The sequence below is a fragment of the Genypterus blacodes genome, unplaced genomic scaffold (assembly GCF_046128005.1).
Source record: "Genypterus blacodes isolate CSIRO-AG114 ecotype Tasmania unplaced genomic scaffold, CSIRO-AGI_Gbla_v1 ptg000158l_1, whole genome shotgun sequence".
Classification (NCBI taxonomy): domain Eukaryota; kingdom Metazoa; phylum Chordata; class Actinopteri; order Ophidiiformes; family Ophidiidae; genus Genypterus; species Genypterus blacodes.
This window is the reverse complement of record NW_027466959.1, coordinates 990146-1008820: the sequence shown is the minus strand read 5'-3', so window position 1 is coordinate 1008820 and position 18675 is coordinate 990146. Positions and strand designations below refer to the sequence as shown.

At 46.1% G+C, this 18675-nt stretch overlaps 1 protein-coding gene across 1 annotated transcript; it reads right to left on the bottom strand.

Annotated features, from left to right (window-relative positions):
- Positions 1-13736: 13736 nt before the first annotated feature.
- LOC143013814 (E3 ubiquitin-protein ligase TRIM39-like) lies at positions 13737-17290 on the bottom strand. Its single transcript, XM_076167503.1, has 2 exons — positions 16480-17290; positions 13737-15863 (listed from the first exon to the last, which is right to left on the bottom strand). Exon 2 carries the CDS (start codon positions 15852-15854, stop codon positions 14232-14234), a length of 1623 nt encoding a protein of 540 aa, XP_076023618.1. The 5' UTR covers positions 15855-15863; positions 16480-17290; the 3' UTR covers positions 13737-14231.
- Positions 17291-18675: the final 1385 nt, after the last annotated feature.

The following is an 18675-nucleotide window of genomic DNA, read 5'->3' as shown; positions in this document are numbered from 1 at the left end:
GCCAGTGACGGTGGCTGCTCCTGGATTCAAGCCTGAGGGGACCACAGAAAAACAAACGGAAGTACAGGTGACACAAGCTCCGGTGTATACAGCAGCAGTGGCCCCTGCCCAAGGACAGCAAGTGTTCCCCACTAACCCAGCAGGTTATCCTACAGGACAACAGCCTGTCCACGCACCCACGCAGCAGGCCCCTCCAATTCATGTGCACCTCAATCCGGGGGGAGAAGGCAACTATCCGCCGCCCGGAAGAGGGAGGCCAATGCAGAATGTAGGACCACCCCAGCGTGGAAGATGGAGAGGACCTCCGCCAGCACGATATCAACGAGGACCTGACCAGACGTTGCACGACCAGCAACAGCCACAATACTCCCAAAATGGTCCACCAACACCGGTAGGTCGACAACAGCTGCAGTGCTGGGGATGTGGAGTGACAGGACACGTACAGAGAGACTGTCCTACCAACCCATGGCCTGGAGCATCAAATCAGGGCCTGTGGATGGGACCTGCAGCCCAGTGGCAATAGGGGAGCCCAGAGAAACATGAGGGGGAAGTAATGACACCAGTACTCACGCAACAGCCACAAAGTGAACCTACCATAGACGTTATAATACAAAATCGGCAGCATAAATTTATGGTAGATACAGGTGCCACATACTCATGCATAGGCAGAGATGGAGCCGGACTTCCCCTTTCGGCATCGAAAATACGAACAGTTGGTTTCTCTGGGAAAACACAAATAATACCCCTGACTGAACCGGTTCCAATGAAAATAGGAGATAAAGTAATATGTGCACCTATGCTGTATTCAGCAGACACACCAATCAATTTACTAGGGCGTGATATACTGTGCCATTTAAATGCCACAATAATGTGTTCACCTGATGGCATATACTTTGATGTCCCGAATAAGGTCAGCCCTCACACAAGCCCCATGATGTCCCAAATGGCAACGAAAGACTCTCCACAAAATACAGGCCAAAGGAGAGAAGCACGAGTGTTTTGGATCAGGCTAACCTCACCAGATGCGTTTCTGTCACATGCATGGGAAACATGGAAGCCGTTGATAATCCATCAGTTTGAGAAGGCACGAGAGCCAAGTCTTCCTCTACATTGTACGATGCTATATGACGGAGATCAAGACCACGATGACTATGAGACGTGCTGGGTTGAAGCAATGAATAACCATACGACAGTCCTCCAGTATGATGCCATCATTGTGGGACCCCAAGGAGCAGCTGCTGAGGTGATAGGTACGGAGGAGGTAAAAGAATGGTTCCAAGTACCGGGATCATCGCCACACATCACCTTGCTGATAGCAGAAAACTTTGAGTCACATGATTTAGGACCAATGATGAAGAGGGCACAACTGGTACAGGAATGGACACCTACAGACTGTAAAGCCATTTGCATTTCCTCTGACGGGCAGTTCCTCAAGATCAGCATAACAAAAGCAGACGAGGCCATAGCAGAAGAGGTGCAGTTACCCAGACATGATAGGAAACAGATGATGGTTGCAAAAGAGCATGAAGCTTTGTTGGAGCAAGTTCCGCCACAAGTATGGTCAGCACACAAGACAGATGTAGGTCTCGTAAAATCAGCAGAGCCCCTATATGTTCACATAAAACCAGAAGTTAGGTTACCGAGGCAAAAACAGTATCCTTTAAAACAAGAAGCTGTTGCAGGAATAAGGCCCATCACAGTGAGGCAGTGGCTCAGTGTGTAGTGCTTCCGCTTGGGAACCGGAGGGTTGCCGGTTCAAGCCCCTGCCGAGGTGCCCCTGAGCAAGGCACAGAACCCTCAATTGCTCCCCCCTCTGCGAAGGGTGGTAATGTAATGTAAGTCGCTTTGGATAAAAGCGTCTGCCAAATGATCGTAATGTAATGTAATCATCTCAGGACTGGTAGAAGCAGGAGTTTTAGTGAAAACTAACAGTGCATGCAACACACCTATTTTTCCAATACGAAAGCCAAATGGAAATGACTATAGATTGGTGCATGATTTAAGGGCAGTTAATGCTGTTGTTGCAGAAGAAATACCTGTTGTTCCAGACCCACATACTTTACTGTCTAACATACCTCCAGGAACAAAGTGGTACACAGTGATTGATTTGTGCTCCGCCTTCTTCAGTGTTCCAGTTCATCCGCAGTCGCAGTTCCTATTTGCGTTTACCTATGAGGGGGAACAGTATACTTATACACGTCTCCCTCAGGGTTTTGTTCACTCCCCGTCAATATTTAACCGAGTTTTAGCGAATGATCTCAGCCATCTGGACATACAGTCTACCACCTTAATGTATGTGGATGACATTTTGATATGCTCTAGCAGCAAAGAACAGTGTGAAAAAGATTCACTCACAGTCCTAGCAGTTTTAGCTGAAGGAGGACACAAAGTGAGCAAAAGTAAACTACAGTTTTGTCAAACATCTGTAGAATATTTGGGCAGACAGTTGAGTGGAGAAGGAAGGCATATTGCCCCCTCCCAGCTGATGGCCATAAGTCAAGCCCCTAAGCCTCAAACAGTAGGCCAGATGTTATCTTTCCTGGGAATGACAGGATATAGCAGACCATGGATATGTGACTATGCCATTAAAACAGCTCCATTAAGAGCTTTGATACGAGCAGCTGGACAAACCCCACAGTCAGCGCAACTCCAATGGACTGAGGAAGCAGAAGGAGCGTTTCAACTCCTTAAGAAAGATATGCAGACTGCCCCAGTTTTAGCCAATCTCGACTATCGCAAGCCGTTTCACCTGTATGTAGCTGAAAGACAGGGACATGCATGTGCTGTATTGATGCAGGTGTCTCCTACCGGTAAGCAACCAATAGCGTACTATAGCACCAAATTAGATAGGGTAGAGGAAGGGCTGCCACCCTGCTACCAGGGATTAGCGGCGGCTGCATTTGCCTACAAAAAGGCGTCAGTGTTAACCATGGGACATCCTGTAATACTATATACGTCTCACCAACTGCATGCAATGCTTACCGGCCCACGTTTTGTAATAACCCAGGCCAGACGAACAGGCTATGAGGTCCTGTTGTCAGGGTCAGAGCTAACAATACAGCGATGCACCACGGTAAATCCAGCAACACGAATGGTTTTGCCTACTGAAGGGGTGCCTCATGACTGCCTTAAAGAAACAGATAGTTTTATGCAAGTACGCGACAACCTGTACAACCAGCCGATTCCGTCGGACATAGTTTTGTTTGTAGATGGATCTTGTGTACGAGGAGACACAGGAACAAAAGCTGGCTATGGCATAGTTCAGCTCAATTTTGATGACACATTTACCCAAATACAATCAGTGAACCTCGACCAACCGTGTTCGGCACAATTGGCAGAGATTAAAGCTTTAACAGCAGCATGCAAACTGGCTTCGGGCAAACGTGCCACCATTTATACAGACAGTGCCTATGGATATGGCGTATGCCATATTAATGCCAGCATTTGGAAACAACGAGGATTTATTCGTGCAGATGGCACGCCGGTGGCGCATGGGCAAGCAGTGATAGAATTGATACAGGCCATGCAGCTTCCTACCCAATTGGCTATAGTCAAATGTGCAGCACATCAGCTGAATGATTCACCGGTGGCTAGAGGCAATAATCATGCAGATGCTGCAGCAAAAGCGGCAACGGGACAGGCCACTCAGGGGCCCATACTGTTTGAACAGGATTGTGCCCCCATAACCAACATGGCTTCATTGATACAGGCGCAGAACAGGGTTTCTGAAGCAGAACAAAGGTTATGGATCCAAAGGGGGGCCATACGAACGGCCACTCCACACAATGGGTTATGGAGGAGTAGCCATGGGCATTTTGTGTTGCCTTTATCGTTATTGGTAATTGCAATCAAAACAGTACATGAACCTGACCACTGTTCCAGAGTTCAAGTGTTGAGAAAGTTGCAGGCTGTATGGTGGTCACCATACATGGCTGCGATGATTGACAGAGAACTATCCATGTGCCAACATTGTCCAAAGTATAATGTTAGAAAAATGTTTACTCATCCATTGGCACATATTCCAGTGCCTGAAGGTCCGTTTAAGCACCTGATGATGGATTTTGTGGACATGATTGACAGGGTACAGGGAAAAAGATACCTATTGGTGGTTGTGTGTCGGTTTAGTAGGTGGGTTGAAGCTTGTGCGACAGCTAGAAATGACCATAGAGTAGTAGCTAAGTTTTTGTGTATGGAGGTTTTCCCCAGGTTTGGAATACCAGACACTATCTCATCAGATAGTGGACCACATTTTATCTCGCGGGTAATCAAAGAGATGTTCAGTAGATTGGGCATCAAACAGAAATTTGGCTGTGTCTACCATCCGCAATCACAAGGCTCGGTGGAACGAGCAAATGGGGTTTTGAAAACTAAAATCGCTAAGATTGCTGCCGATAGCAACCATAAGCTCACGTGGGTGGATGCTTTACCAATTGCTTTAATGGCCATGCGCTCCCAAACTAACCGACTAACACATCTAACACCCCATGAAATGCTTACAGGTCGCCCGATGCCCCTTCCACAACACAGAGGGCCGACGGAGGGGCCCCCATTGCAGCAGCTGGAACGAGAGCTGGGCGATTATCTAAGAGCTTTGTCTCAAATTCACAGGCTTGTGTTTCAACAGGTGAAAGAGGCCAACAGCAAAGACGACACACACATCCCAGTTGATGTCCGTGACATCCAGGTGGGAGACCAAGTGTATATACGGGTTTTTAGACGTCAGTGGAACGAGCCTCGTAGAGACGGGCCTTTTAAAGTGGTGCTCACTACGCCAACTGCTTTGAAAGTTGAAGGTAAGCCGTTTTGGTTCCATCGCAACCACTGCACCCGCCATCGACCGCCTGACCCGCCTGGTCACTTTCCTGGCCTATTAGGCACCACTGACTCACGGCAGCATGCTGAAGGGGACGCGCAACGCGGCCCCCAGACCACGCCCGCTAACACTAGCCCTGCCCATAGTAGCTCAAGTGACTCAAGCTCCTCTCACGCACAGCGACGGTCGGCCAGACTACGGGCTCACCGTGAACAAAGTAGTTCGAGCGGTTCTACTAGTAGTTCTGGCTCGACTGATGGACAGTTGTCGCCTGATCCTGCAGCAGGGGAAGTGCCTACAGGCAGCGGTGAAAGAGCAGTTGAGGACCATGCTGTGTCACGTACTGATGACACTCCTGATGTGGGCGCAGGGCCATCAGGAATTCAGACGTCTGCCGGGTCGCCGCTACCCGCCTCACCCACAGGGGAGGTGGGCCCACAGACTCCTGACTACCCGTCAACGCCGGGCCACGATTGGTCTGATTCAGACTAGTTGGTTTGCCCTTATAGTGCTAACCTTGGGAGGGTTAGCAAGGGGGGAAGTTATATTAACCAACACACACCAATCAAACACTCAGCACCCACTAGATGGATGTGCCATGGCCATGATTACGTTAGCAACTAACAAGGGCATAGTGGATAAAGGGGTAGTCACACCAACAGTGTATATAAAAGCGGACATCTACGAACATGTGTTAGCAATAGCCTATGCCACAGCCGAACCAGTAGGGAAGGAATGGCTGGGTTATCCGCTCAACGCAGAATGCCGGGGAGAAGGGATGGTGATCATTCAGGTAAAATGCACAAACATCGCATGCCAACATCAGGGAACAGGACAGGAAATGACAATAGGGGAAGCAAGAGATAAAATACAATTAGCAAACAAACGACACAAGAGGGATCTGGAAAAACTACGATCTACACAATGGAGTAGTAACATGTTTCAGAGATGGCTTAGATTCTCAGCGGAAGAAATGGCTGCAGCCAAGAAAGAGAAACGGGAATGCATTGCCTGCTATAATGCAAAAAGAATTCCACAGTTCAAAATACTGCCAGGAAGCACAATAGGAAGCTGCCCATATTTTAACGAGGGCAGGTGTTTCGCTCAGTGTGCAATGCATATGGCAGGGAAAAAGAGGGGATGGAGCAAAGATGATGAAATTTGCCCACACCGACTCCAATATACAGGATATGATGTTACCTCGGTGATTCCCCCAGTAGTTCACAAACCAGATGGATTGATTTTTCCTTTCTGCATAGTAAGAGGGAGAGAACTAGAATACGTCGCTGATACAAGAACAGAGGCAATGACAGATGCAGCAGGACTGGTACAATGCGGCATGGAAACATGGTATCCGATAATAAAGACAGGGAACACCACAACTACCACCAAGTCATGTACCACCAGGCCAAAAGCCCGCATTCAATGTAAGCAGGTGATACCCAATGGAGGTCGTGTAACTTACGAACAGAACTCCTCCTACATAGCTCAGTACTGCCTGGTAGATTTTGGACAGGGTACAGAGCCACTAGGAGATATCTTTTGGATATGTGAGCACAATGCTACACTATTGTCTAAATTACCACCCAATTGGACAGGTATGTGTGCACCATTAATGTTAACAGGTCAGCTATCTTTAATAACGCAACAAGACACTCAGGACCATCCCAGAAATAGGAGAAATACCGAGAACTCCAATGGCAAAACCTATATGGACAACAGTCAGGAGCATGGCTGGGACTGGAAAAATACAGATGAAGTGTACATTAGTTGGGACCAAGTCCCATACGGGATCCCTGAAGAACACACTGCTACAGGATCAGAATGGGTAAAAAGTGGACGAGCGGTAGGGTCAGTTCCATTTGTAGGAACCATCAGCAATGCCCAGTACATAGCACGGAATAGCCGATGGGTGAATTACCTATGGTATAATCAACAGAGATTTATCAACTTCACTATAGTAGGGATAGGTCTGATAAGAGAACAACTGCATGCTACATCCATTATGACCCTACAGAACAGATTTATCCTGGAAGCAAGAATGGCTGCAGACCAAGGCGTTTGTGATATTATCGGAGAAGAATGTTGTACCCTGATCCCGTTACATACAGGACCAAAAGGCAATTTGACGCGGGTCCTGTCCGAAATGAAACGCATGCGACATGAACACGTTCAAAATTCTAATTGGAATACACAGTTGAAAGGCCTCTGGGATTGGCTGGGAAAATTGGGATGGCTGAAATGGCTAAAGACAATTGGAATAGCACTAGGAGGAATAGTGCTGGTAGTACTAGTTATAATTGGGTGTGTTATACCATTGCTGCGCGTCCTAATCCTCCGCATGATTAAAGGAGTAACGGGACAATTTCCAGTAATCCAGATACAGGTAGACGCCGATCAGGTAGAACACATACACATGACAGGGTATGAGCCCACTGATCTGATGACAGGGTATGAGCCCACTGAACTGATGACAAGGGGTGTGCCCGATGAAAAAAGCTACGCTTAAAGTGAATCACAATCCACTCTCCCAAACGGTATGTAGAAAAGTAGATAAAGTAGTTTTAGAAATATAGCAGTGTATAATCATATAAGGTGTACATAGTAATTGTAAATATTTTCATCACAGACGGTGCCCCAAAAATGGCGGAGGCATTCTTTGCCAGCCAGCAGGCACCTCCAGATATGGACCCAGGGCAGAGCCACAGCCCAACTGGACCAAACAACACACCAATATATACAGGAACACCACACCCAGAGATAGATATATATAGTTCACTTAGGCAACCAGGCCAAGACGGAGTGAGTCCGTGGCAGGAGGAGCGACATGATTTTCCCATCCAGGTGCTGGAGAACCCCAGGAGAGTCCAGTTCCTGATGTCCCCACCAGTGACACCATCACCATCGATGGGACTTCCTCCGAATCCATGGTCATCGCCCATCATGGAACCGGAACAACGCTTCAGCCCAGAGAGCCCTGAGGACCCAGACGATCGAGGCCCCCTACCAAGTCCAGGACAACCGAACAGAGGCATCCCGCTGATACCCACCCAGAATCTACGCACCGCAAGGGTAACACCCGAGGTCCGACAACAGCCTGCCACACCTCAACCTCCCGACTTCACGCCTCAACTTCCCAACTTCACGCCTCAACTACCGGATTTCATGATTGACGATCTCAGGCACATAACTAGGTTTGTGCCACGCCCGCTTAGCCTGCTTACCACTCCAGGTGACATCCGGGAGGACATTTTGAGTATGAGTAAAGATGTTTTCACCCAGCTACAAGCAGGCCTGTCTGGAAGAGCGCGGAGATTGATGCACGTGACCAGGAAAGCTTTGTACAACCGCCGACGAGGTCAGAGAGTTAGACAACTAGAAGCTGATAATCTGCGTCTGAGGCAGATAGAACCGCAGAGTCATGTATTACAAGAACAAGCGAACCATCTGCAAGACGAGAATGACCTAATGCAGTATACAGTATCACAACTGCGCCGTGCCAATGCTTTACTGATCCACTTCTGTCAAGGGCGGCTGCGAGGTCAGGCAGCAGCTATCAGTGGACTGGAAGTCCAAATGAGGGGAAGCACGATGGGAGGTGTTCCACCACCGGCACGGGAGCAGGGCCAAGATTGGAGACATGGACAAACATAAAGCCAATGGCAGATCGAGACATACTGAATGAAGCTGTGCAGGCCGTTTTCGGCAATGACCAATTAGAAGAGGAAGACATGGTAATAGAAAACTATAATATACCCCACGAAGTAATGTACATAAACAGATGGGAGCAATGGAAAATGCTACGTGACCAAAATGTTTTAGCTGGAAGGACTGTAGGAGGATGGGACTATGGTGATTTTTTGACTCCCAAAATCCAGTTCATAAACGAGCATACAGACATTGAATCCCTGGCCCCTGGACCCAAGGTAATTAACACCCTGGTAGGAACAGTGTCAACCCTTACTGATGCAAAGACTGAATGGCATGCGCCATGGATAACAGCATCAGATCCCGTCACACCACATCTATCCTGGGAAACATTACCCAGCATCGAGCAAAAACAAAAAGATGTCAGGGCAATGTACCAGCACGAACTGTTTTAACAGATATTGGAGCAGGGTGACATGCAATATTGGGATGAAGGGTTTGGAGTGTTAAACGGATATGAGCGGAGGCAGCCTATCACAGCGGTTCATCCACAATTGTTTGTACAGAAGTTAACGTACCATGTATTTGTGATATATTACTTGTTTTTGTGGAAATACCTGTATCCAGATCAGAGCAGAAGCCCTTTTACGGTGTACCCAGGGTCTAACGACACCAGATATCTGCTGGCTGCCTACAGCAAGAAAGTTGTGACAAACATTCTGGACGGAGGTCACAGAATCATTTGGTCTGACACGACACGCAAAATGCGTCAGTGGCTGCATTTAATATCCCTCAAAGGTGAAAGGGTGACAGAGGTCATTAGGTCACATGGCCCCATGCGTCATCTATGTGCAAAAGGAGAAGGGCTAATGCCGCACAATGAGGAGTTTATCCAGAGAGCGGTGGAGTTCTGTGTTGCCGTAGAGGCAGAAAAGGCAACGGAGTAGATAAAAAACTTACAGTCAACGGCGGAGATAGAGATGAATGTATGATCGAGATTGTTATAATAATAAGACTTTAAAAGGACTCAGTCCTACTGATAGTCGCCAGGGTTGTTTTGCCTTGTTTATCAAGGGCATTATCTTCTTACAGGATGTGTTTAAGCTACAACCCAGGCGTGAAAGTCATAGGAGGTTGACCTGTGGTGAGAAGGGAGTAGGGACAGGCTGGGAGGAACCCCATATTATAGCTGCCCCAAGGCAGATCCAGAATTTTGTACTATGTTAAAACAAAGAGAAAATCCTTCTATAAACAAATCCTAAGAGGAAGTGTTCCTCACAAGTCGCGCTGAAAGGATTACTCCTTTCCGAACACCCCACAGAGTCAACTGGTCAACAGTAGATATGGGATGATGCTTTTTGGAATGGGTAAAGCTCCGTATATATCTGCATATATATATATATCGTTAGCAGTAGGTCACTAATCATAGAGCGATTGAGCATTTATGTTACCCAGATATATCGTTGTGTCATTTTGTTATATGTTGCCCAAATATATCATTGCGGTTACTTATGTTATTTCTGTTTATTTTTTCATGATATTTCTGGTTTATTTTTGTTATGAGAAATGTGTACAATGAATGCTGGCTGGCCACCTGGAGAGGGTTTTACCTTGGCCAGATGTAATGGAAGGATGTTTCCCTCTCCATGTCGCTAGATTCAGCTGGAAGGCCAGACAAGGACGATCACTGCGTAGTCTCACATGGATTTAGTCCAGGAGGATAAGGGATGACAGTCGGTTGTGTTTTGCAGCTGAGTTGTCATCTGCTGCAGTGAACCTCATTGTCAGGAATTAGAAGAATCGGAGGGTGTTTGATTTCTTTATTATTCGCACTTTTGTGTATGTATTTTAGACTAGTTACTGTCACATTGCATGTATTTTAGACTAATCACTATCACTTTGTATGTTTACAGATGGTACTTCCCATTTATCATTCATTGGGTGGTCCTTTCAGGACCAAAGGGGGGAATGTTGAGAATGATTGCTCTGAGCACAGTGCATGTACCTACAGGTGGGGTAGCACTGAGAGGGTGAAGTTGTAACTACATGTGTTGGGAATACCCGGCCTGAATGTCTCATAGATGCCCTCTGCACCTGTTGTGTGAAAATGAATGGGTGCTGACGGATAGCTCAAGGTTGTGTAGCACAGTGGGCACACATAACACTGAGACTAGCTCAAGGTTGTGTAGCACAGTGGGCACACATAACACTGCAATGGGAAGATTACTAACAAATTCAGCCCCAGACCAACCAATAGGAAGAGTCCCAAGAGAGGCGAATCAAGGCCAAGGGGTAGGGAGGCGATGCCATTACTGTTTTTAGGGTCTGCAAGACTGCTTTACACGATTAAGATCAAACGAGTAATCATAATAGTGGCAAATGCCTAAGAGTTTAGGATAAAGGGGAAGGACCTGGGGCGTGGAAAACCCAGGTCCAGAATAGTATATAAGGAGAAGACGAAGAGACACAATTCAGAGCAACCCCGGGGTTTTCCTCTCACTTGTTTCATTTGTACCTTGCTGCGAATAAACATTTTACTTGGATCTGAAGACTGGTTTCCTCAACTTCTCTTAGACTATAGCTGAAGTCAAGTTTTTTACTAGCCAGAACCTTGAAGACTGATTAGAAGTAAACTATTGACGTACTATTGCCACGTCAAGCAGTGGTGTGAAAATGGATGAATGATGGGGAAGAGGATGAAATAATGAATACGATGCTTCTTAGAGAAGCAAAAAACGTAACTGAGCTAAAGGATGTTAGGAGCGTGAACCTTGTTTAAACTTAAAACCTCCTTATATTCATGAAAAGTCAGATTTTTGTGCCATCTTTGGCATTTTTAGGTACTTTCCAACCTTTTGTAACCCATTTCTTTGGTTAGGGTTAAGTTGTGAACTCTCATTCTTAAAACAGTTAGAGTTGTCTACATCTACATCATTTGAACATCATAATCAACATTACTGTATATCTATATGTATGTCCTAGTGAAAGTGAGCAGAGGAGCTACCTGCTTTAAGAAAGACAGTTTCTCTAACAAAGCTTCTCTGTATGTGATTATGGAAATTAATATTGCAGTGGGAGTGAATTAAACACTCACAATAAGGTTGACTGGGTCTCTAGCTGTCTTTGATTTGCCTCTCTGTCCTCTCTGTCTCTGTAACTTTGCTCAGGTAATATGAGTTGACTGATCTGTGTTGTTCTGTTCTGTTGTGGTCCACAGGAGAAGACGCTCTCATGGAATACCTCAAGACCAAAGCAGTGACTGTAGAGTACTGAGACACATGAGGTCCTCCCAACAAACTGACTGACTACAACTCAGTGGGAAGAGACATGTCTCCCTGCTTTGCTCACACATCCAACTCCAGCAATGCTTAGAGACAATTTTCTGTGTGTTTGTGTCTCTGTATGTGTGTGTGTGTGGAGGTGAGAGGAAAGCTTTGGTGCTCTCCTTGACCACAGTCTGGACAACGTGCCTGCCGTCTCTCTGCGTTCTGTGTGGAAATGCTTGATGGGATGTGTGCGTATCTTTCCGCCTCAGCTACAAACACACAACCCTGAGGTGAACGCTGCTTCTTCCTGCCTCGTTTGACACAACGCTTCCTTTCTACCATCTGATTCTGACCAGCATCTGAAACATGCTCCTTTCTCATTCACTCTTAATGGTACCTTCATCAGAAACTAGAGAAAGCTGCAGCTTCATGGACAGAAAATGAAATGTAAACACGAGTATGGTATTGTTATAAAGACATCTGGCTGTTTGATGATAGTTTATAGAGACATGAGGCCGTTTAAGAGGAACTGGTCATCATGATGGGGAGATGGGGTTCAGGAAAAAGAAACAAACAAAAACAAATCCCCATTCCTGCTCTTACAAGTGTGATGTGGGTACTTTCCTCTTTCCTCTGGTGCCTGAGCTTCCTTGAATGCACCATCAAGGAGTTCTCTCTGCTCTATTCTCTTTTAAAGAAACGAAGAACCCACCAAACTCTGTAGACTCTTAGAACAGGGATCTGAAACTGGAGACGTCTAAACTGGCAGTGAGAGTCACACACACACACACACAAGTCTTAATGCGTTCAGATGTGTGTTCTCTTCTTGTATCTCCCTCACATGCACGCTCATTGTTTACCTTCTGTCTCTGTCTGTTCCTACATTGCATCTTTATAAACCGACTCATCCCTTTTGTGCAATTTTACTTGATTTGTAAATATTTTTAAATGAAAGAGGAAGATATTATTTGATATATTCTTGTCCTTGTCAGCCAGAGGAACACTAGGTTATAAAACTATAATATATGTGTGTGTGTTGAAGACGCAGCAGCTTGACTGTAGCTGTTTTTACATTCAATCTATTTAATTGTTTAAAAAAATTGTAAAATTGCAGAGGGACAAACAGGAAATGAGTTTTCTATTTGACCACAGTAAGGGCTAACACACACACACACACACACACACACACACTACTCATTGTGCCATGGTGAAAAGTGTCATCACAAAGTGTTTTCTGTCTCACGCTGAGCACAAAGTGTGAACGGCCCCTTCAATGATCAACCAGTCAGCCATAAATGTCTTTAAATGCTGAATAAACTTTGATTTCACTTTCACTGTATGATGCTGCTGTTTAATCACACAACATGATCCTTCTCACTAGATTATCTACAGTTTGCCATAAATGATAAACTGAGACTTTACAGAGCAACCAGGGGGTTAAGAGAAGAGCAATATGGTGGAAACATAACACAACAGTCAGACATGAAGAACGCTCAGATCTCTAGGCTTGGTCTCAACTCCCCAGCTAGGTTTCTAGGCTGCTGCTTCTCACACCAGACTTCTTATTCCTATCACACTTTGACCACAAAGCATCGGTACATGGAGAGAAGGAGAACATGAGTAAATCAGATATGTGACAGAGATGGAGATCAAAGCCACGTGCCGCTTTCCTACAGAGCTTAAATGCATCTAAAGTCCAGATGGAGGACGATTCCACCACAGAGAACACAGAGAGAGAGAGAGAGAGAGAGAGAGAGAGAGAGAGAGAGAGAGAGAGACATCACTGGAGGTAATGAGAGAGGAACAGAGGATGTTTGATATTTACTGTAGCCTTCTTTAGCCCCGCCTACTTGTACCATTTCCACTATTTCACTTTTGTTATGTAGTCAGCAGCAAAGGGCTTGAGAATCATCTACAACTAAAACTCAGTGCAGCATTTTACACTTTTAAACTCCCCTCTGTGCTTATATGTGTGATTGAAACAGCATGGATTAAAGGGTTAAACATGATTGGAAAGCTCTGGTTTTGTTTATTAGATTACAGATACAGTCTTACATGAACAGAGCTCTGCACTCAAACCTGAAAGTCAAACATGTTTTCAGATTTGATACCAAGCATGAAAACAGCTGACATGACCTCATCCCAAATTTATTATTGTTTTTGTTCCAAAGATCAAAGACAGAATTCAGTCCATTCATAAACCACAACCAAACATTGTTTGTGGACAATCAAACCTTTTGATTGATCACACTTACATGCAAAGACGTTACTCAAAGCTTCTGATTGATTTATTGATGAACAGTAATCACACTTCTTAGATCAGTGTGAGTAAATTGTTGTGTTACAGCAGTAAGAAGCAACCAGAAACAAATATGATGTCATCAGAATGTGAAGAAAAGACAAAGTAAAGAGGGAAGATCAGCTGATCCTTTGTACTTTAGTTCCCTTAAACCACAGAAACGTTTCATGTAAACTCCTGCAGGTTAGGCAGAGTGACTGACAGCTTAGATGATCAGAGGGGCGGAGTTTGTACCATCATGATTCAGCTCCGGACCGAACAATGGGAGGAGCTTATTAGTGAAGGAGCAGCCAGTGAAGGAGAAGATCAGAGCTGCAGCATCCACGTCATAGAAGGAGACCAGACCCTCCTCATAGTCCACAAACACGCCCACCTTCTCTGGCTTTGACTCCAGACTCAGAGGGACAGGAGGGACAACATAAGCTTTGTACTTATCTACATTCCACAACCTTACAGTCCAGTAACCTTCCTGAGGGCTCAGTGTGATGGTTCCCTTCCTCTTGCTCGTCTCTCTGGTCACTCCTAAAGTCCACGCTGTCTTTCCTTTGACCTGAACCTCGAAGTAAAATCTTCCAGAGGAGAAACTCTGCTTTGCTAAAACAGTCCACCATCTTTCAAATCTCTGTGGGTTGTCTAGGAGATTCTTCCTCACATCACCACAGTAAACTTGTTTCTCATCATCAGACAGGATGAGCTTAGGATGAGCTGTATCAGGATCCAGTGTCACGTCCACTGCAAACTGCTGGATCCTCCACAGCTCCACCTTCTCCTGCAGCTTCTTCACCTCCTTACTGATGGTCTCCTCCAGCTGAACCACAGCTTTCACCACACTCCCCTCATCTGGCCTTTGATGGACTCTGACCTGTGTCCAGTCCTTGGTGGGAGGAGTAGAGCTGATGGATGAGAAGCTCTGGAGGAGGTGGAGGTGATCTTCAGAGAGTAGGAGCTTCTCCACATCAGCAGCTCTCTCTCTCTGCTCAGAGAGTTCCTGCTGCAGCTCCTTGATGAGGTCTTCAGTCTGTTTCTCTGTGCTCCTCTGCTTCTCCTCCATGGTCTTCCTGAAGTCGGCCTGGATTTTCTCCACAAGCTGCTTCAGATTGGTGAAGACCTGATCTCCATCTGCTCTCTCTCTGTCTGCAGCTTCCCTGCTGAGCTTTGCTGACTGTTTCATCTCCTGGATCTTCAGTAGTGTCAGCTGGATCTTCTGCTGAAGTTCAGCCACCATCTTCTCCAGCTCAGACTTCGTTCCTTCATATTCTTCTTCCAGAGGAACAAACTCATGGTTCTTGTGGTCTAAAACAGGACAGATGAGGCACACACAGGTCTGGTCGGTCTTGCAGAAGAGCTCCAGAGGTTTCCTGTGCTTCTTACACATCCTGTCTTCCAGGTTGTCCACAGGAAGGATCAGCTGGTGTGATCTCAGGCGTGCTGCTGTCAGATGAGGCTCCAGATGAGTCTCACAGTAGGAGGCCTCACACTTCAGGCAGGACTTGATGGCCTTTAGTTTGGTTCCAGTGCAGAAGTCACACTGAACTTCTCCTGGTTTGGCAGCTGGTTCCTCTGATCTTCTGCTGGCTTCCTTTGGAGTCGACTGTCTGAACTCAGCGGCCATCTGAGATATGAACGTGTTCACCTCTAGCTCAGGTCTTCCGTCATAAAGCTTCTTACACAGAGGACACACACACAGGACATTACTGTCCCAGTGTTGAGTGATGCAGCTTTTGCAGAAGTTGTGTCCACATGGTGTGGAGACTGGATCAGTGAAGACCTCCAGACAGATGGAGCACAGGAACTGATCTTCAGACAGCAGACAGCAGGCAGCAGACATGTCTACAAACTGAGAACAGAAGAGAACATGAGTGAAAACATCTCTGGAGACACAAACACTGATTGTTGAGCAGGATGAAGAGTCTGGAAGTCTTAAAGCTCCTGAAGTTCATGTCAGAGTGAAACAGGAGAGACGACTTTGTTCTTGATGGATATTATGAGCAGACTGGGGTTTGTCCTGAGGGGGCGCTCAAGGAAACGTCATGAAAAGACTTCAGGCTCAGCTTCAGGCTCAGCTTCATGAGGATTGATTGTGTATTGATCAGGACATGAAGCTTTTGTCCCTTTAGTTCTATTCAGACTGTTTGACTTTAAAGTTAACCTTTTCACTCTGGAGCTGAACTTTGCCTTTTAATGAGGTCACCATGACTACAGGCTGCACTCACTTCACTTCCTGTTGCCGTGGGTGCGGCTCAGTGCTGAGAATCAATGACGCAGCTAAACACACACTTCCTGACGCTCTTTTCTTTCTCTGACGGTAAAAACTGCCGTGTGTTTACAAACACCAACGTGTGTGAACCAGAGCCAAGCCTTTAAGACTGAAGCAGTGAAGTGAGACGTGTGAGAGCAGCTCAGCCTGGACCTCATGCTGCTGCTGAAACTGACAAGATTCTGTCTGCACTCACCAGAGTTTGGCTGAGACGCTGCAGAGACGCTGCAGAGACAAACTTGGACAAACTTCTGATCCTCTGGCTTCTCTTCTGCTTCAGTGGAGGCTCTGCTGGACTCTGACTGACTGACTTTCGTTCCAGGAATATGACGTTGCAGCTTCTGCTTCCTCCTCTTTTGTTGCTCCTCCTCCTCCTCCTCCTCCAGCTGTTGTTGCTGCTTCTCTTCCTCCAGCAGGTTTGGAGGAAGGTTCTTCCTTTTTACAGACTTACACACGATGCAAAGTTTCTGGATTGTTTGTCTGTGAAATGATCGTTCTAACTAGATTATCTACAGTTTGTCATAAATAATAAACTGAGAATTTACAGAGCAACCTGGGGGTTAAGAGAAGAGCAATATGGTGGAAACATTACACAACTCTGCCAGACATGTTTTGCACTGCACAACTTTTCGAAGCGGGGTTTGAAGCATGAGACTGCAACTCTCAGCTCCTGCTCAATGTTTAGCTGGGATCTGTACTTTGAAGAACGCCCACAGCCCTCTGCCCTAAGAGTGGATACTGCTTTAGAGTGAAAGAGCTGATCCTGTCTGTGACTTGAGGGAGGGGTTTATCTTTCACCGGCACGTTTTCACTGAAAAAACTCGGCTCGGCTTATCAGCGTAGTTGGGCTGTGATGTGTTTAAGTGACGCCTTCATTTACTTGGCTTCATGCTGTCCGCTGCCAACTTTTTCAGACACAGTGAACACACTAGTGATGGGAAGTTCGGCTCTTTTCCGAGAGCCGGCTCTTTTGACTCGGCTCCCAAAGAAGAGCCGGCTCTTTCGACTCCCGATCGGCTCTTTATTTAGGATCTTTTGTAGCCTATAGCTTACCTTAACTTTGCAAAAAGATCAATGTTTATGTGTTGAGAAGCCTTTTGCTTTCAGTGTTTTTATGAGAGACCTTATAATTGCCTAATTCTGTGCATTTATTCTGTGACAAAATCACTCTTACATTTGTTTATTTCAATTAAACTTTTTTATTGCACAAATTAACAATAAACTTCAAACAAATCCACAGAACAGAACCAAACTCACGCTAACATTAATAATGTCCTTAATTAAACTTTTGTATTGGACAAATGAACAAAAGATTTCTAACAAATCCACAGAACAGAACCAAAACCAGAACCAAACTCCAGGAAACAGCATTAGTCCTCATCTTTTGATGTTGCCCTGTCACTTGGCTCAAGCATGCAGGTACGCTCAGCCTGGCCCGCCCACTCAGCGCGCTCCCCTCGACACACACACACACACTTTGCAGAGCATCACACCTTGCTCCCCCTTCCTCCTCATCTTTTGATGTTGCCCTGTCACTTGCAGGTACGCCCAGCCTGGCCCGCACACACACACACACACACACACACACACACACACACACACTTCACACTTCACACTTCTACTGGCCCTGTATTTACTTGGTATCGGATCGATACCAAATACCCGGTATCGCCCATCTCTAGAGTCAAGTGGTGTGTCTGCCCCGCCCCCCTCTCTGTTTACACATCCTTAAGTTATTATCATTATTATTATTATTATTATTTTTATTAATTCTCACGTGAATGCCGCATGCTGGTCGCCATGCTGGCCAATAATAACAAAGCTCTGTCGTAACCAGAGCTGGGACTGAGCACTGAAAGTGAAACCTAAGCAGCGAGTGGAAAAAAACTGGGAGCCGGCTCTCACTCGATTGCGAGCCGGCTCTTCTGATTCACTACAAAGAGCCGGCTCCCAGAGCCGATGCTTGTGCGCATGACCCATCACTAGAACACACCGGTGTTTCCTCGTCTCCCACCGTAGTCACAGTGAAGCCAAGCGCTACATATGCTTTGATATATTTCCTCGTTTTACCTTTCGGGAGACTTTTGTCTGTCTCATTATCTCCGTCTCTCTCTGCCTTTCTTTTCATCCCTGTTTAGTATTTTTCCATTGTGTCTCCTGTGCTGGCTCCGGCTCCGTGGTGTGTGTGTGTGTGCATGCTCGGTGCAAAAAAACCCAAACCACAGCAGAAGAGCTAATACTCCCTGTGCATGCTCTAATAATGAGAGTAAATCTCAAACTACATGTAGGTGTGAAAGCTCCACCTAAAGGTAACGGCTGTGCAATTACACTTCATTCTGGTACGGCAATGAAAAAGCAAAACGGTAGTTTCGCCGTGCATGTTCCCCGGGGT